Source organism: Phascolarctos cinereus, unplaced genomic scaffold (genome assembly GCF_003287225.1).
Source record: "Phascolarctos cinereus isolate Bilbo 61053 unplaced genomic scaffold, phaCin_HiC Scaffold_5;HRSCAF=322, whole genome shotgun sequence".
Lineage (NCBI taxonomy): Eukaryota > Metazoa > Chordata > Mammalia > Diprotodontia > Phascolarctidae > Phascolarctos > Phascolarctos cinereus.
This window is the reverse complement of record NW_027555958.1, coordinates 431,749,344-431,769,946: the sequence shown is the minus strand read 5'-3', so window position 1 is coordinate 431,769,946 and position 20,603 is coordinate 431,749,344. Positions and strand designations below refer to the sequence as shown.

General features: G+C 37.2%; 1 protein-coding gene across 14 annotated transcripts in view; it reads right to left on the bottom strand.

Annotated features, from left to right (window-relative positions):
- The window catches only part of ADGRL2 (adhesion G protein-coupled receptor L2), a 229,873-nt gene that overhangs the window by 173,299 nt on the left and 35,971 nt on the right, over positions 1-20,603 (bottom strand). For all 14 annotated transcript variants that reach the window (XM_078156538.1, XM_078156544.1, XM_078156545.1 and 11 more), the window contains exon 2: positions 9,886-10,058. In XM_078156538.1, the coding sequence (XP_078012664.1) occupies positions 9,886-9,958 (73 nt within the window). In that variant the 5' untranslated portion in view covers positions 9,959-10,058. The remainder of the gene's footprint in view (positions 1-9,885; positions 10,059-20,603) is intronic.

Below are 20,603 nucleotides of genomic sequence, written 5' to 3'. Positions count from 1 at the left end.
CACATTCCAATCTATTTCAATAAAATGGCACTCCCTTTCCTTCCATTTGTGAAAATGGGAAAGTAAATAAATCAAATTATAGGGTGACTCAGGTAAGAATTAGTTAAACTTGCCAAATTTATGGACTAAGAATTAAGTCTACTAAATGAATTCAGAGTCATTGAGTTTTCACTATGCCTAAAATGATTAAGAAACAGTTACAGAACAAAAACTGGCCTCTGCTCTGATCACTGGGGTGCCAATTACTTGTCTGGGAAAAGGAAAAGGGGTTATTATTTTTATGGCCCCATGTAGAAGAACTAACCATCTTGGGGTAGAATATCACCAAAAATAAAATAAAGAAAAAAAAAGAAAAAGACAAGACAGAAATGGAGCTCATCAAAGGCATTTTGTTCAACTGAAGGCAGCTATTTTTCAATAGCAGGATAATTTTAATGCCATTTGGAAAGATTCGATCTGACTATTTGATGAAATGAGGATAGATTCAGTGAATTAGCCATTTATAGAACCCGAGTTCTTTCTTTCTTCAAAAGGCAGTCTGGGATCAAGGAAAGTGAAAACACAAAACTGGAGTCCCATCAGTTTCAAATAGCTGGAGAGTCAGTTCAGGTTTCCTTTTTTGTTTGCAGACAGATGTGGAGATATTACAAATCACTTCTCTGCAATTGCCTTGTACCCCTAGGCAAGCAAGGCCCCCTCTCAGTTTCTATTTGTTATAAAGTAACAAAAAATTTAAGATCATTTGCTTTCAGAATCATATACAAACAAGTTTGTGCCAAACTCTTATACAATTTGTTACACTAAAGAAAAGAAATGACAACCTAGGAGCAGGTGTAGTATTTTCAAATAACAACATAATACTGAAAATGTCAATCCTGCCTTTAGAAGAAATATGCTTAATTTTTCAAGTTTGAAAATGTTTACCAGTGGATAAGTGTTACACAAAAGAATGAATAAAACTCACAATTACTTCATATTAGATAAAAAGGGCTCATAATTCAGCTTTAAAAGGGAATGGAAAAGAAACCTTTTTCCTGAGAGTGTGTGTGTGTGTGTGTGTGTGTGTGTGCGTGTGTGTATACACGTATGTAAATACGTACGTACATACACTAACATCTACATCAGGAGTTCTTAACTTTTTCATGGACCCCTTTGACAGTCATATAAAGCCCATGGGACCCTTTCTCAGAATAATGTTTTAAATGTATCACATTTAAATAAGTAGGATAACAGAAAAAAAACAATATACTGAAATATTTACCAAATTTTAAAAAATACAATTTATTCAATGATCTCTAAAATCTATCCCTTCACAGATGACTTGGGGACCCTCAAATTATAGATCTTTAAAAAGGTGAAGGTACATCATCTCTACTCTTAAATGTGTTTCAAAAACGAAATCTATTGGACAAACTCGAACAAAGTGGATAAAGTGGGCCTCTTCCGGGCCCAAAAAATCAACCCCCAGGAAAGCAGCACATAAATATGAAAGGAACATGTATGCCAACACTGTCATTTCCAGTTAGGACACTCAATCCGTTTTCTGTGGCTTTTTTATGTTCACTCCTGCCTGGGTCAACACTTTAAGCAATCCTTGGCATCAATCCTAGGAGGGCCCAAGGTTAGATACTATGCCACAGGGTCCCTTCTGCTAGTTGACAAAGGATTTCAAGAGCAGAGTTGGAAGTGTTAATGAGAATAGTTATGAGAACAACAGAGATGTCCAATGAAGCTTGGCTATGAGGTTATGTCTTCTATCACTCGGACAAACTGAAGAGGAAGAGGAGGAGTAAGGGGGCATGGAAGCAGCCTACAGATTACATACAATGATAGCGAGCACATATTTTGGCATGAAACCTCTCCACAATGTGATAGAAACACTGGTTCTTCAGGTCAATCTTGTTCTATGAAAGTTATGCAAAGCACTGGAACCCGTTTGTTATTGCCACACATCCACCTCTCCAAAAACAAAACAAAAAAAGTTTAGTCTAAGTATCACCAAAAAGAAGTTTGTTGTGTTTTTTTTAAATATTCACTTTTTTATAACATGTGACATGGCGTTTAATCCAAAAAAGTTAATGAGCAATTAATAGAATTATACTAGGGTTCAGTAAAATAAGGCACCACAAAAAACCTTCTGCACATTTAAATAATTAGCATGATTTGGAAAAGAAATTTTCATTAATAATTAAATTCAATCAAAATAAAATAACTAGTTTCTTCAAAATATAGATAGCACATGAGATTCTCAGTAACAAATGTTTTACATGTATACACATGCCACAAACCAATAGTTTAAAATTTATGCCAGCAGGCAGAAGGCATGATCAGGAAATCTGTTCTTCAGCTTTAGAAATTCACTTTAAAAAATACAAAGTATATTAGTAAAGACAATAGGTTCATTTGCAATATCAAATTAAGAAAACTGTTACAACTGAACTCAGGTCTATTGAGTTAGCTTTTGTTTGTCAAAGTATGATATCTGATTCTTGTAAGGGCCTGTTAATGAACTTCTAACCTAGAAATGTTAACAGACACTTCCCTTTATCATCATCATCTCCATCATAGCTGACTTCGAAGTATTTTCAGGTAGAGCAAGTCTTATTCACTCCGTTTTATAAATGAGGAAACCAGTTGGAAACGGTGACTCCTCTCAGGTCAAGCAGTTTTTCTAGTGGCAGAGCCAGAATTTCAAAGTAAGTCTTCTGGTACGTGTTCTTCCCTTGTGCAGCACTGGTTCTCCAAATCCGTTAAAACTATGGATGATGGGGGGGGGGGGTGTAAGAGGAGGCACACCGGGGAGAGGAGAGGCACTCAGGAAAGGGGGCAAGATACTTATCTCCCTAAGAGTGGGTCAGGAAGAAACATCTACATATATAAAAGATGGCCTAGTTTGCATATAAAGAAAGACGTGAGTTAACAATTTCAAATTAACTCATTTTTTATTAGAAGACACATTTAGAAATTCAATTTAATCTTCATTCCCATTTTCAGAAATAAGAGTTTTGCTAAAGCAAGAAAAGTAGTAGGATAACCAAAGCTATAACTAGGGTGGGGTAACTGGGGCTTTGTCCAGTATACTGAAATTTTAAGAAGGTGGCACTTACACTCCCTTATCAGCATATTATACAAATTCATTTAGGGTCTAGTTGGCAAGAATAATAGTTAAAATATCCATTACCAGCTTTCAAGATCCAGGTGGGTTCCACTCTCACCTGCTACACACTTTTCCCTCTCCCCTCTTCAGCCTAAATAGTAGCTCTTACGGGGTCTTTCACCCCCAGTGGGCATTTGTCCCCCTCCCCTGGCTCCTTCCCAAAGATCTGTCTTTGAAAGGCTGACTTAACAGTACATGTCATGCTACTTTCATAAAGGAGCTTAAATTGCTAGGAAATAAAAGATACCATCAAGTGGCATAACTTTATTTGCTTGAGATGTTGTTCTTTTCAGTTCTTATTTTGTGTTTTTTTGCTAAGAATCACCTTTACCAGGGTCTATTATGATATCAAATTCCACCTTTTTTATGGAATTATATCTATTCTACAATAGGGGAAGGGGGACTGAAGACAGAGAAGGCTCTATTACAAACAAATACATTCTCTAAGTAGAATACAATAAGGCTAAGACCATTTGAAATGTGTGCTTGAAAAGGGCAGTAAATACATTTTTGTAAGGAACAATACCTGAGTCTTTCTTTTTAAGATGAATATAATCATTCAAAATATATACCAACACACTGTTTGGAAGAAATCTAATTTACATAATTTGTGAATTAAGATGATATGGGTACATTTGCCATGAAGCAAACAGAGATTTAGCCATGCAACTCTCATTAATTTAATAGGAGTTGTGACTCCCATTAATTTTAATAGGAATCATGTGGCCAAATCCCCATGCACCTTGCTGAAAATTTACCCCCTAGTCTTCAACTAATCTAATATAAGAAACAAACAAATAAAAAGTGTTGTCAATTCTGTTAGACTGGGAAATCTAAGGAAGCTAGAGTAAGCCAATTTAGTTTGGTCTTAGAGACTGGGCATGTAGTTACTTCCATTGAGAAAGGGCAAGGTCTTCACAATGAAAAAAGATGAACTGAAGCAAGAAATGAGGAGGTTCTGAAAATGTAACAGAAATATATATTCTTCCTTTAGTTTGGGGGCAATTTTAAGAGTCTATTTTCTTCAATGGGATATGTCCCAATCATTAAGAACAAAGCCTATTTTTGTAAAAAGAAAGGGCAGTAAAAATTGTGTCCTACGATATTTTTAAGGTTAATTTCCTCTAGGGGAAATATGCTTAGTATATGTTAACATTCAAATTAAGTTGGAATCCATTTCTAACAGTACACGTATACTTTAGCACCCAGATAAATGTTTTCACATTCCTGAGCAAGTCAAGGGAAGTGGGCAAGGTGTGTGCCTTATTCCACAGTGTCCTTGTTATTTTATCACAGCAGAGATTTAGAGAAAAGTGAAACGTGTTGGTGCTAACTCCCAAATGGCTGGGTTACCCCTTATGACTCTCACACCAAAGACCACTAACCTCTGGTGGAAGATTAAAATTCACATACAGACAGAGTCCTCAAATAATCAAAATTCTTTAAATCCTAAGTACAGCCCTTTCCTCTGCATTTAAAAAAGCCTTTTTTTCCTTGCAAATTTAATGTTTACAGCACTAGATCTCTTCCAGTCAATACTGATGTAAAGAGAATGTTGGCATGCAAGGGCTTGCCGGGACCATGCCATTCTTCAATCTCAACCCACTCATTTTTGTGCTTTGTGTGTGTGTGTGTGTGTGTGTGTGTGTGTGTGTGTGTGTGTGTTGTCTGTCTGTCTCATACATAAACATATATAATATATATGTATACACACCCACACCTTTATATAGATAATATACATTTAAATCAGGAATTCTTGTTCAAGTCTGTGAATTTTGGGGGCATTTTTTCAATATCCTGATAAATGTATTTCAATATAATTAGTTTCCTTTGCAATCTTACATACTTTTATCTTATGCATTGAAAAACACAACTTAGAAAAGAGGTCCAGAGGCTTTACCAGCCTCCCAAAGGGATCCAATACACAAAAAGTTTAAGAAGCCCTTCTTTAAAATGGTCTTAAAGGAAAGTAAGAATGTTTATTCAGTTGTGTTCTAAGGTTTCCTTGCTTTACTTAGGAAACATATTTAAAGTAGTAATAACAATAATACTCATTCCTATTTTTACAGATGCCTATTTTTTCTTCAAAATGAGATGTCTGAATTAACTGAATATAAATTTGACTAATGAAATCTAATATATAGTGAACATGGGACACAACCTGAAATCCTTGCATCTGACTCTTCTGATAGGCTACTTTATTTATAATTTGTCACTCACATCAACCAACGTGAACCTGCATGCGTCTGACTTACACTTGCCAGGGCTCCATTATATGGCATAATTTAATTCTCTAGAACACAGAAATTCAATTTATTTCCCTACTTACTGAGACATGATTCTACTGTGGGCACTATGCTTTTAAGAATAGGCCAAAAGAATCAAAAGAAAGCCAGTTTCTCAGCACAAAATGACTTTTGAAGATTTTTGAGTTTATTTTTCTAACACTTTCAAAAATGTCATAAGAATATTGTGCAAAAATCTCCATCTTTTATAAGGCATTTAAGTTTATATATACAGATATAATCTAAATTGCCAAAACACTTTTAAGGAAAAACCCTAGGCTTATAGGCTAAATTAAACATTCCAATCAGCAGACCATTCCTATTTTCCAGCTATGAGTAAACTTTTAAATAGCAAGGTTTGATGCAGTCTCATTTGTATCATAATATCCAATGTCCTTCTGCAAAGTGAGCATCTTTAATAAAATGTGGAGAATTCCTAATGGCTGTTGCTTTACTAAGAACAGAAAAAAATAATGTATCTAAAACAAGACAAATATTTCAACATAGCAATATTAAATCAACCCTGCCAGCACATTTGTTTTTTTTTTTAACAATTATCATAAATGGAAAATAAATCCAATATTAAATTAAGCCTAGACTACTACGCATTAAAATCCCATTATATGTTGATAGAAGTAGAACTCCATATGCTTTCACGACTTTAGGTAATATGTGTTTATGAATGGACCAAGAATACTGCTTTACGTGGGGAACACAAGCTAAGAATCTTACTTATAAACATCTCAGTTTAAGAAGCAAGTAGGATGAAATTAAATTGGGCAGCTAGGTGGTATAGTGTATAGAGTGCCAGGTCTGGAGTCAGGAAGACTCATCTTTGTGAGTTCAAACCTGGCCTCAGACACTTACTAGCTGTGTGACCCTGGGCAAGACATTCAGCCCTGTTTGCCTCAGTTTTCTCATCTGTAAAATGAGCTGGAGTAGGAAATGGCTAGCCACCCCAGTATCTTTGCCAGGAAAACCCCAAATAGGGTCACAAAAGTCAGACATGACTCATCAACAAGAATGAAATTAAAGGCCAGGTTTCTATTTAAGCAAAAAATTGCCTTCCTTAGGTAAAAAGGAAGCAAAGTGCAATGGATAGAATTGAGGATGAACCGGGCTCAAGCCCTACTTCTGACAGGGATGAGGAGCGTGACCTTAGGGGAGGCACTTAACCCCTAAGGGCTGCAGGCAATCTGGGGTGGCAGAAGGAGTTCCCCAGTTGGAGTGAATAAAGGAAAACATCAGGAAAGAAAAGCAGTAAAGGCTCTGAAAGGTAGTACAGTCACATTTCAAACTCTAACTTTACTTTCCTCTGTCCCTATTCTTTCTTTGATTGGCTCTCTCTACAGGTGTTCAAAGAGCATCATCTGCTTAATGTTGATAGATGCCTCTCATGCCATGTCAGAATTTTTTTTTAAGACAAAACCCATATGACACTGATCAATGTCAAAACAGTATGTGCTAACTCTGTACAATATTCCTTGCAGTATGGGTCCTTTCCAGATTCTTCTTTAACCTGTAGGAGGGAACTGCTTCAAAAGCAACCCCCCCTTGGCCCAACACATCCAAAAATGAAACTTCTCTTTACAGCAGATATGATTCCTGACCTAACAGGTGACACTGAAAATAAAACCACAGTCTCTCATGAAGCAGCCTCTGCTCCACAGACCCCCAGCGACTTAAGATACTGTGCCAGCAATGAGGTCTCTACCTTGATTGGAAAAGTTTTCATTCTGTGGACTAATGAGCCGTTGGTCCACACCTGGAATCTTTTTTAACTGTACAAAAACATTCAAAAAGAATAGCAGGGAATTTAATGAGGGTTTCCCGCCCCACCAGATGCCAAAAAAGAAAGAAAAAGAAAAAAAAAGAACATGATCACATATATAAGAGTTCCATGAAAACTTTAGGAGTCAGTTCTCAACAAGAGATTAGAATTTTTCCCGCTACCTGGACTCAATTCCTATTCATCTCTGATTCGTGATCTTTCTATGTAGGGAGTACTAATTGTCAACATGCTGAATTTGGCATATCTTTCCATTTTGATGCATTCTCATGAGATCCTAATAATCGCTATTTAATTTTGTTCTGTGGCTTCAAGTCAACTCACAATAACATTCGTGATCTGAATACAACAATCTAAAAAAAAATAGCTATCTCGTCTAATTTTAACTTATGTTATTCTCCACCTCGGCCAATGCTTTACTCTAGAATGACGGTGAAGACTGCACTTTTGAAGGCCGTGACAGTGGCTTTGGCAGCACAACCTTAGAAAGACTTCACGTATAGCACCTAAAGATGAACTGCCCCTGCCTGTTGCTCCAGAAATTCTTTGTTCAGAGAAGTTCATCACCAGGTAGGACACAGAATGGCGAATTTTCAATCAGCTGCAACTCTCTAAGGACAACTAGCCAGATAAGGTTTGTAACTGTCATTGGCCGAAATGAGGGAATCCACGTTAATGAAGGTAAGCAATGTGATCACTAAATGCCAATCCTTTCTCAGTCTGTCAGGCTGTAAACGTACACGGCATGTAAGTGAAACAGCAGAATTTATCAATTTGGGCAAATACATCAAATAGAAAAAAAATAAAGCACAATTTCAGAATGACACAAATTTAAAAAAATATTTTTGTACAAAACGCCTAATTCTGAAGCTCCTCTTTCTCCAGAAAATGCATTATTCATCAGTTCTGTCTTCTTTTGTTCCTTATATCTACATGATGTAAAGATTCAGTTAACTGTTCTCTTTTTTCCTTACACCTAAGATAGATCTATCTTCATAAAAATATTTTTAATATTGTTAGGTTATCCAGTTTTGAAGCAAACCCTAAGCCAACGAGGTAAGTACTAGACCTGAAGTCAGGAAACCTGAATTTAGGTGTGATCCCAATCATTTACCAGCTCTGTGACCCTGGGAAAGTCACTAAACCTCTGTCTGCCTCAAGAGTACTCCTCATCAGTAAAATGGGGGTAGTAATAGCACCTACTGGCCAGGGCTGTTGTAAGGCAAAAACAAGATAATATTTGTAAAGTGCTTTGCAAACTTTAAAGTGCTACATAAATGCTAAGTATCATTATCTGTCATTTTCATTAAACCACCTTGAACTGGAAGAAACTATAAGACGGAAAATTCCATTTTCCACTACCCAGCTTTATATGCATCTCTCAAATGGCTTATATATTCCTCATGAAAATCTATTTTTACACTGAATATAAAAAGCAAGTCAACTAACTAGCTATAAAAATTTCTGCATCCTAGCTCCATATTAACTTCTGACCCGATCTACAAAATGTCTGAACAATATGTCCTCTTCTCTACTGACATACCCCATCTTTTCTGTGGAAATACTTCATCCAACACTAAAAGATGCAAAGAGTAGCATGAAGACGGGTGCACGTGGTCTTTAATGAATCTCAACAGCAATTATTACTTAATGAAACCACAAAGATTAGTGTGTTCTCCTTAAAGGACTGAGTCCTCAACAATATATTATTTCCTACTCTAAATTTTTTTTTCCAAAAAAACCCAAACTTTTAAAGCACTCTGGGAGGAACCAAAGCTCTCTGGGCCATAGCCCTTGATAAAACTTCCTGATCTGGGTTCCCTTAATTTACTTACAGAAATCACTATTCTTATTTCTGCAAAATGGGCTTGTCAACCTAAGCCCAAGACCACATATTAGAAAGAAATAAATGTTGAAGTAAACAAGTACTGCATATGGAAGCTACAGAAGATTATTTTTAAGCCTTTCAAAAATGTAATTTTCTTTTTAAACTGGTCTACACACTATTTCCCTGAAGTATTTCTAAGCATCTGGCCTAAGAATCAAGCAAAAGTCTCACACTGTGAGAAATACACTCTCTTTTTTTTAAAGAGACAGATAACATCACAGAGGAAACACTCAAGGAACTATAACTACTTAAAAAAAAAGATTTGACGGATTTATTTAGGAGTTTTAGAAATATTACATTAACACTTGAGTTGACAATGGAAAAAAAGAGAACCCAGGTGCCACAAACTGCTTTCGATTTCACTAAGAATAAATTTAGTCAATAAACATAAAATCAACAACAAAATACAGTTTTTAGTTCCATCAAGCCATAGTTAAAACATTTTTAGATTATTTATGGAGCTTATAATCACTTACTCTGCAGAACAGCATTGTATGAAGGTAAGCAGAAAACAATGCTAAAAAAAAAAACACTTTTCAGTTAAGAAAACCGAAATTCTAGTTGCTTCAACAATACATATCAGTGTCATATTATAAAGAAGGAAAAAAATTACGACCATTAAACAAAATTCATCATCAAGAAATCTTTCAAAAAGGTATGAGATAGCCAATGAATTACTCATCCTCACCTGTCTCATTACAGAAAACTTTGATATTTTGTAAATATTTAAAGTCTGTATTTTAAATTTTAAAAGACAACATCTTACCTTCTGTACTCTGTAAGATGCTGATTGCAAGGAGAAACCAAAGACTTCGCATTCTGCAACCAGAAGACACCATTATTGATCCCTTTAAATATTTCCTTTGTATTCCTTAATGAATCCAGTTATAAATGCCCAGCTTCATTGAACCCAGCAGTGTGCATCATTGATCCTCATATCTGAAAGGAAAAAAAATCCATCATTTACTATGTGCCACAAGTACAGAATTATAATGCTAAAAAAAAAGTAGGAACTCACTGAGTTTAAAACTGATCTGAAAAGACAAAAAAAAAATTATGCATATAGGTCTGTTCTACAATAATATGCCCAGTCTTGGGAAGCATCAAGATATGGTGTGGAACTGGCAGCATTTGAAATCTGAAGATTTAGATTCCAATCTCTGCTCTGCGACTTAATACCTGTGTGAACTCGGGGTCAATTCCTCTAATTTTTCTGAGCCTTAGGTTCTATCTCTGTAAAATAAAGGGGTTGGACCAGGTGACCTTTGAAGTCTCTCCTAGGTCTAAATACATGATCCTACAACATACTGTATTTGAACCTTAACTCTAAAAGTGCTCAAAGCTTTAGATAAATTGTGTTGCAAAAAATCGTGTGGGTGTGACCCTATAGAACATTTAACTTCCTGGTTGAAATGTGCCTCTTCTGATTCACTTGCAAAAAAAAAAGAGCATTTTGTCCAATTTGTCTGATAACTTTGATCGAAGCAGGAAGAAAGAGAGATTGGTCAGCTTTGGATATTATACCTAAACATTTTCCCAATAATTTAAGCAGGGAGACAGTAAATGGAGGACTGAGTATAAGAAAGGTGGACGAGTAGGGTAAATCAAATGATTTGCATGTGTGTATTTAGTCCCAAGAAATCTGAATTCCTGAAGGAATTAAATGAGATGTTTTAATGCATGGTCTTATCTAACTCTACATGGTTGAACAAGTCCTTGAACCAGTTGTCAATCTTACAGAAAATGTTTAAACCAAGTTTTCTAAGTTTGAAAAGAAAAAAAAATTCTATCTAATAACAGAGCACTTGCAATGAAAGTAAGCATATATTTTCAAACTGGTTCAGGGCTATAGCCCAGAAACTGAGGAACTATATCATTCCAGACAGTCAGGAACCAGAGTGGGAAAAAAAAAATATTCATTGATCGATAATGTTTTATGTCCACTGATTAATGAGTTACCTATAAAAACATGATAGAGAACAAAGTAAAATGTGTTACCTGCTTCCAAGTTATTTTTATCACCTTTATATATGAACAGTACATACAGGAGTAATTACTAATGGCTTAAGGCATATGGGTAGCACAACTGCATTAGGTTTTGAGCTAAGCTACCCAGTAGTGACCCGCCCCTAGAAATGAACCACCCAGCATAGAAAACGTTTCGAGCAATATATCCAAGTCTACAAGTTCTCTCCTTATGCATGTGAACAAAGAAACAAGAATAATTATTATTAGAATTCAGCAAAGCACCAACAAATTAGTAAATACTGACCATACTCTGGGGAAGGCCTCCCTTCTGCCCAGGCCAGCTGGGTAATGTGGTTTGAACCCAGGTGACATCCCTCTATCACTTTCCTCCCCAGTACTCCACCCCACCTAGAAAACTGCAGAATACTAAGCATGACTTCTATTTTGAGACTTAGCATTATTTAGGAAGAAACTGAGCCTCTTAAAAATAAAATCAGTCTGGGTAAGGAATTCATTTTGCCTTTCATCTTTAGGTGGCTCATCAAGTCAGTCTACTGACCCTTAGTTCAAAGAAAGCATAGTAGCACAAGTATGAGGTGTTCTATTATTCCCTCCTCTGGAAACTGGGAAACAGAAAGGAGCCAGCACGTAAGAACCTTACCGTGGCAACTCCCCAACCGTCTTTCTCTTTCTCTCTCCTTCTCCCCTTCCTTCTTGCTTTTCCCATCCTTTCCCAAAGGAAAACCTTTAGACAAACGTGGCAGTAAGCCGGGCAAAGACTGCCTCTTTCTCTCTCATCTCCACAGCCCTGCAGAAAACTTGAGTGATGCCAGCTGGGCTCTGGAGCCAGCACACAGTCTGGCCCTGAACCTCGATATTTGCCCAGACTGAAAAATCCCCTAACACAGAGTGAAAGCAAATGTCCATTAATGTTTTTACCCACCTAGAGTTCAAGGCAATCAAAAGTGGCATATCACACCTATGAAATCACCATAGTCCTGTGATGGACACAGAATGGTGCTAACTCCAAGGAACCCCATACAGAGAAAGAGAGTAAAGAAGTGGAGAATGGGAGGGAGGGAGGGAAAGAGAGCCAACAGAAAAAGCCAGAGAAGCATCATGTGATAAGCTCAAAAAAAAGGTGCTTGCATTATGGCACATCCAAGATATAGGTTTTAAAACATTTTATTCAACAGAGTCACTTTCCCTACAGAACTGGTTATGCTCTAACAAATTTATCTCCTTTCTCCTGAATTTTACTTAATAAATCTAAGGTATTTTCTGTTCAAATATTCAGAATACCTTTAAATGTGATTCAACTCAGCAGTATAGCTACTTTTCAAGACTGAAATCCTTATTTTCTTTCTCTAATCCATGCACTCTGTTAATTTTCTCTTTAACATCAGAGATACCTGATTTCACTATTCTCATCCTGGTTTTATGGGTAATGAGACAGAATTGAACATCATTTGCGGTTTTTTTCTCCTCCACTGTTGCCTTTAATTCACTGATCTTACATCTAATTTGCCATCTACTAGTTCGAATCACAGATTAAGAGATAGAAAGGGATTCAGTAAACATCAAGTCCAACTCTTGGAGAAAAATAAAGCCCAGGGAGGCTAAAGTGAGTAGCCCACTATTGAACAGCTAATAGGGTGTCAGAAGCAGGATCTGAATCTAGCTTTTGTTTTGGTTTTTTTTCTGAATCCACCTTACTGGCTTTCCCCAGCATTCCATCCATCCTTCTACAACATCACATGTCAAGCTCCTGGACAACATTCTTACTCTGTCCATTCCTTCATTTACATTTATTAAGATCTGACAATGGACCAAAATTGTGCTAAACCAAGAGAATAGAAAGACAAAATGAAAAAGACCCTGCCCTTCAAGAAGTTCCATTCTATTAGGATGTACACAGGTACAGAGATAAACAAATTCAAACTATTCATGAACTATACACAAAGTAATTTCTGCAGAGAGCATCAGAAAATGAGGCAATCAAGAGAGAATTCCTATTAGGAGATGGTATTTGAGCTGAGACTTAAAGCAACCTAATAAGAAAAGTTTTGTCTACAATAAATGATGATTATTTCTAAAAATGTCTCCACATATGCACTCAATCGTTACTTCTTAAATAACGGTATTCCAGAAATATACAGGACTTTGGGGTTGCAGGATGTGAGAGGATAAGCTTAGACCTGTGTTTCTTCACCTGTTTTATGTCATGGAAACCGTCTTTGCCTTTTCAGTCAATTAAAGCTTATGGACCCATTCTCAGAATCATGTTTTTGTTTTTAGAATCATGTTTTTCAAAGCACATAATATGTAGGATGACAAAAGGAACCAATTATACAGAAATACAGCTACCAAAAGTTGTTTTGTTTTTAAAGCAAGGTCACTGACTCTGGGCAAAGAATCGAGGGTTTAGTCTTCCATACACATAACAAAGAGTACAAATATACACATATCTATCAGGAGTTTTATTCAATCTAATGTTTAAAATATATAGGATTCATTAGCCTTCAAACAAATAATAAGGTCAATACTTCAAGGATCCAGGACTTTGTGGGGAGTGAGGGAGGGGGGGAGATCCCACAAACACTCTCCAGAAGGGGACTGACTACACGACTTGCTGTCACCCAAGTAATTCATCTCATCTGCTGTCTGAATTTGGGCCATGCTGTCCGTGGAATTCCAAGCATAGTGGGAGCATCTCTGGATGGGCAGCACTAGATAGACCTTTCTCACTGTCAAGTATAGCCTTTGAGAACTTAGGATTGCCTCTAGATAAGATTTGGACAAAGCAACAGAACAACATTCTGGTGGAGAATTCAGAAACAAAAATAAAATTTATTCCTGAAATTAAAAACGAGAACAACACACATGCTTTCATTTTATCATGTCAGTGGCTTACTTGAGGGGAAAGGCAGAATTTCCCATATGCCTTAGCAGTTTCCCATGACCCACTTTAACTTAAATTAAGCTCTGAAAATGTAAAGGTTCTCTGAGTATTTTAGGACAGAGTAGGGACACAGTTGATGCCCCCTCACTCAGAGACCATCCCCACCTCCTGCACTTGTTTCTGTCCCTGTTTCTCTCAATCAAGAATTAAAAGTGTATGAATTAAACAAAAATTAAAGCATTCAGCTTTGGATACTAAAAATTCAATCAGGTCAAAGAAGCATCAACCATGAGCTCATATTCACCCCCAGCTGTCTGACACTAAACCTCTCTGCTCCTCAGTCTTCTTATCTGTTAAAATAAGGTAAGTAACATGGCTATGGTATAACTACTTCTCAAAGCCACAGGCAGAGCTGGGAGACTGAGGCACCCATCCACATAAGTACAACAGGTTTCTTCATCAGGAGCTCCCCTATACCAATGAAATCACAGATCCAATGCAAAGGAAAACAATACCAGTGGTACTAAATATCTCATAATACTACTGATGATACTTACAAAGAAATAACGTAAGTAAAGAACACCAAAAACTTTAAAGTACTATAGAGACATCAACAGTTATTAGAGACAGAGTGCTAGACAGGAGCTCAGAGATAGCCATCCTGTCCAATCCCTTCATTTTACAATGAGAACCAAGGATGTGAAGAAACTTGTCCTAAGTCACACAGAGACTAAGAACCAGGGAAATGGGCATGGGGAATGTGAATCAAAGTCCTCTGCCTCCGGAGCAGTGCTCTCTTACTACCGTACCCTGATGCTTAACACGATCCAGAAAGGATCCAAATGAATCTGAAATCTGTTTTTCACAGTCATCTCACACAAAAAAACAAACTGACGCAAGTACACATACCTAACAAAGAAACAATCTGTCAATAACAACTACAAATAGAGTAAAAAGCTAAGATAGATAGATAGATAGACAGACAGACAGAGAGATAGATAAATGGACCCAAACTACATGCAAGCAAAAATGGGGATTAATTCATCACCCATCACACTTGAACAACCAAACTGTCAAACCATTCCATGTACCATACAGGCTGTCCTATATATGATCTGACCAAGCAATTAGAACGTCAGTGTGTGGATGAGATGCATTATTAGGTGACGTTGTGTGGATGAGATGCATTATTAGGTATAAGTGAAAGAAATTTAGTAAGCCTTTCAAATGTTGCCAGTTTGGGTGAAGAATTCGAGCGGCCACAATGGCGTTCTAATGCACCTTTAAAAAAAAGTCAATGAGATAATGCCTTTGGGCGGTTTGCCTACATGTACAACTTCTAAAAACTTGAGCTCTTTCTTTAAATGGCCAGCAATCAGCCTGTGTTCTGTCATACATTACTTCAATGAGTTCCAGTTTGTGGGAAGAAAAGGAAGGAAGAAATCAGGGGACTTCGAGAGATTGATGACCACCTTCCAGGAAACAGCTGCCAAGATAGGAAAACCTCTGGCAGCGACGGGAAAAGAGAAGGGGGGGGGAGAGACAAAACCCTACCATACAACTAAAGCCTCTTTTGTGGTACTTGGCCAAGAATGAATGCTTCATGGACACATTTTAAGCATACTAAAGATCTGGTGTATTCTTAGCTTAATTCTTGAGAATGACTGTGGCAAAAAGCAAACATCAGCCTGGTGAAGGGCTTGGTGTAAATTGTTATGTTTCTGACAAACAGAAAAAGGGAGTTGTAACGCGTTTAGAAAGTCACTGCCTATTCCCATCAAATGAAACTTGAGTCCATCTGTCTGCTCTGTCGTGACAAGGGCAAAGAATGTCAAACGGAGCTCTGTAGTCTCCAGTAAACTACACGAGAGGCCAGATTCCATAAAATTCCCATCCCCCAAGATTTACTCGTAAAAGGTAAATGAACTTCAAAATACTATTTGGAAAACAGAAGTCAAAGAACTTTCATGCTGCTCTAATCCAAATTTAAAGCAATTCTCCAAAGAGAACAATTTTAACGGGAATCCAAATACTTTTTAAAAACCACAATCAGCTAAGACTAAAAGGTGCAGACATCACAATACTTAATCAACTATGGTGAAACTAATCCCAAGAAAAATGCTACCCCAAAAGCAAGCTGGAGCCAAAGGACACTTACGTGCATAGATGTGGCTGACAGACTTGTCTTTCAGACCATGTAACTGCCTGAGAAAGGGAGACAGACAACAGCATCTCACAAAACAAAACAAAAACAGCGAACAAAACCAGAAAGAACACATTAAATTGCCTTTCAGCAAACAGAAGGGACGATTACTTCAAGTGTTTCCCCTACACTAATAATGTGTTTTCCTAGAGGCCTTAATAAACCTTTTCAAGGGACTTCAGAAAGCTTATGTATCGAGAGCCTGGGAGGAGGTCAGAAGGTAGTGGAGCACTGGACAGAAAGGAGAGAAGAAAGTCCCTTAATGCTCAATGACATTTAATTTCAAAGCGCAAGGAAAAGATACAGAAAATAGCCTTTTTGGCTATAAACACTGATGATTTTAAATAATCCAAGCCACTTCTTGCCGAGAATTATTAATGTCCTAATCCCTTCCTTCCTCATTTTATATCTCGCCATCTACAAAGAAACAAACGACTTAATTTTATTCTGAGTAGGCATCAGGATAGTTATAAAAAGCAAGCATTTGTGCTTGCTTGCACATCAACCACAAGCCAGAGTCTACCAAGCTTCCCTCATGAGGTGTTGAAGATTTTAAAAATAATCCTAAGTATTCTATTGACTCTGACATGCAATAAGTCAATCACTGCATCCCTCCTATTAAATCGACATATGTTCCAGAGTTGAAGGGTGAATTCCAGGAATGGGCCTCAGCACTGTTCATATCCCAACAGGCTTCACTGTCTTATGCTGGGCTTGCAAGGTAACAGACAGCAGCAAGCCCACAGATAGTAAGTAACCTGTGTTTATTTATTAGCAGCACTAGTCTGTGAGCAGGAGTACTTAAAGGGAAAACACCACTAAAGCACCTTAATAGTTCTGTATTAGTACTTCACTACTGGGAAGTATAGCTAACCCACAGAATGGCAAACCCAAGCCCTGATGGAGGGGGAGAGAGGGTGAAGGGAGGGAGGGGGAGAGAGACAGACACAGAGAGAATATAAAATTCTTTTGCTGATATCACTTTACCGATAAATGTAAATGAGCTATATAATACTGAAGATGTTTCGTATTAACAGGCTAAGAGGAAAAAGGCTAAAAGCGGCTTTCTCTCAAACAAGACAGATTCCGTTCAAAATACTACAATCCTAAGGACCCATCTCTAAAGGACTCATCTTTTGCTCCTACTGAAGGAATTCCTATTAACAGCTAGAACATTCAACTTCTAATACAACATAGAAAAAATGGGCAAGTATGAGAAAAAGAAAAAGAAAATGAAAATGAAGTATAAAACCTGACCAAGGTCACTCACTCACCCTTCCAATAAAAGCCATCTACAGGAATTTCACAGGTGTGCACTGTGTCAATATTTGGCAAAGCTTGAAACTAAATGTGATAAATCAATTCATACTCTGAATATAAACCAAAACTGATTTCCCAAAACCAGTCTTTCTGGATCTTACTTTCCCTTAACCAGTGAGGGTAAATTTGCCAGTGACAGTCATCTTACCCTTAAGACCAATAACAAACATGCTTTCCCCACCCCCCATTAGTGACGTTTTTACAAGCAAGCAATAGTCCAGTGCCCACTAATATGAAACCCAACTGTGGATTTCTGCTATTCAAGGGATAACAAATTATATAAAATCACATTCTCCTTTGTAATTATCATTTCAACTTGGTCCAATCCCACTCAGTTCTTTTTTCCAGTCTACTCAGAGCTACTTTCCTGAAGGGACTGATTTTGCCCTCTCTTGGGAGTTTTCATTCAATAAGGCAAGTAAACCTTGGCTAATGCTAATCAGAAAGGTCCTTTTGGCTCTAGGCATTGCCTTTTGCCAGGTTTGAATTTTTCTGTCATCCTCTCCCCCTGGATTCTTTAGACCAACTCTCTCTGTCTCTGTCTCCCCCCTCCTTTTTAAAAACCATTCCTCATTTTTATTTGAATTTACATAACGTGTCAAGACCCCTTTGAATTTAAAAAAAAATTAAAAATCCAATAAAAAGTCTCTCAATACTTCTGGCCCTACTAGATCACTGAAATGTCCTGGTATCCTCATGACAAAAACTCCCACAGAAAGGACTTACGGGAAGGGGGCGGGGTTGAAAGATTCTATTAGTCAATTTACAATGTTAGGCTGTATGGTGTTGGTACCATGCTGAGCACATTAAATATACTGAGAGTTCTGGGCACCAGAGGTACCATCGAAGCCATTCTCTTCATTAAAATCTAGGCTGTGCAATGACAAAGACAAGTAGCTCTCATTTTTAAAAGTAGCACAGGCGAGATTTTAGGATCAAACACAAACTTGGGAATAATGAACTTTAAAAAAAAAAAAACCTCTTGCCAAGCCCAACCCATAAGAAGGTCTTACTTAGATGAAAAGTTAATGCTTTCCCCAATATCATAGGGAATTCAAAACAATGCATTCCTTTAAAATAACTTTTATTTATTACAAGAAAAAATGGCCATAATGTACACTTGCAACACAGGGGGTTTGGTTTTGAGGGGTTTTTTTTTAAATTTTAATGACTCTGAACAGTCTCCTCTTGACAGCTTTCAGAAGGTTTTCCAAGAGACCTATTTTCACATTATGTCACACTTGTCTGGCTCTTTTTCAAAGCCTATAATCGTTCTTGAACCGAGAGCACACAAACAAAACCAGCACTGTTGCCCATACCTCAGAAATAATTCTTCAAAATAGCTGACATTTATATAACATGTTAATACTTACAAAACAATTTCCCCAAAGTAATGCTATGAGATGAGTAGTACAATGAATGAATCAATGAATCGATAAATGAAAAAGTCTTTTTAAATAGTGAAAGGTATATTTTTAGTTTCCAACATTCACTTCCTTATAAGATTTTGAGTTCCAAATTTTCTCCCCATCTCTCCCCTCTTCCCACCCCAAGATGGCATGTAAATTGATATAGGCTCAACATATACACTCATATTAAACCTATTTTCACATTAGTCATGTTGTATAGAAGAATTAGAACCAATGGAAGAAACCAGAAAAAAGTCTCTTTTAAAGCATTTGCTATGAGCTAGCCTTGTGCTAAGGGATACAAAAGAGAAAGTCCCTGCCCTCAGCTAGAGGGAAGACAGAGAGCAGGACGTCTTGGTCTGGGGAGGTCACAGAGAGAAAGCAGAGCCACAGAACAGTTGACTGCCATGCCCTTTCCAGAAGCACAAGTAGTCTTAACTTCATCACTGTTTCCCGGGCAAGAGGTGGAGGGCAGAGAGAATGGTAAGGCAGCAGCATACAAATGGCCTAGCAGGAAGGTGGCTGGGGTGAAGTTCAGTTAGAGAACTGAGTCCAGCTAGATATAGATGACTCCCACTCCTCAGCACAGCACGGTCCCCCAGAACAAGAGTTCTAGCTTCAGAAGATGATGCCAGTGGGAAATGCCAGAAAGATGGAACAGGCTGGAATACATATTATTAGTCCCACTTAACAGAGGAAGAAGCTTAGGTTCAGAGAGATTGTGACTTGTCCACGGTTATAACTATTAAACATGGGGGTCACAATTCAAACCCCAGTCTTTTGACTCTGAGGCCAGGGCTTTTTCATTTCTGCCACTAAGAAGTCTAGACACTTTCATTTATGACCTTCCTCCTTGAACACGACGTGGCAAAAAAAAGAAATGTCATTTTCTAGCTATTAATCTTAAATCACCTTTGTTCCAAATTCAACTAAAGAAGCCACTCCCTTCCCAGGCCTATCTTGCTCATCCCTCACATTTACTGATGCTCTCTTACTCAAACCCTACTGTAGCTGCTGGAAAGTAGACATTTTGTCTAGCACAGAGGCCTGGACTTAATTAATTCACTTCAACAAACATGCATTAAGTGAACTGATATGAAGCAACCAATGCCAATAAAATTTTGCAAAAATGAGATAAAATACAAAATGATTGAGTTTTTTTTAATGTTTAACTGATTAAAAATAAAAACAGTAGAACAGTGCAAAAATAAAAATACACATACAAAAAACTCCCCAGTAGTTTTATGCTAACATATGATATAACAGCTAGGACGCTGGACTTGGGATCAGGAAAACCTCAGTTCAAATTCTGCCTCAGATACTTACTAGCTGTGTGACGCTGGGCACCTAAATCACTGTTTCTGTTTCCTAATCTGTAAAATTAAAGAGTTACAAGAGATCTAAATCTACAATCATAAGTCTTAATTTCATTCCTTTTAAAACATTTATGCCTTAAATGGCATAAATTAATAAATTATAGAATATGAAAAATCTAATCTTTCAATATCTGAAACAATTGGTTAAAGTTAGGGGGGAAATACAGAAATACTGCATTCCAAGTAATTGGTATAATAGACTTTAACTTTTCATAGGGAGAATGTTTATGATAATTTCCTTGAGAGCATGGCCTAATTACCATACAAACAAACAGGAAACAAAACCGAGAGATTCAATTTTGCAGC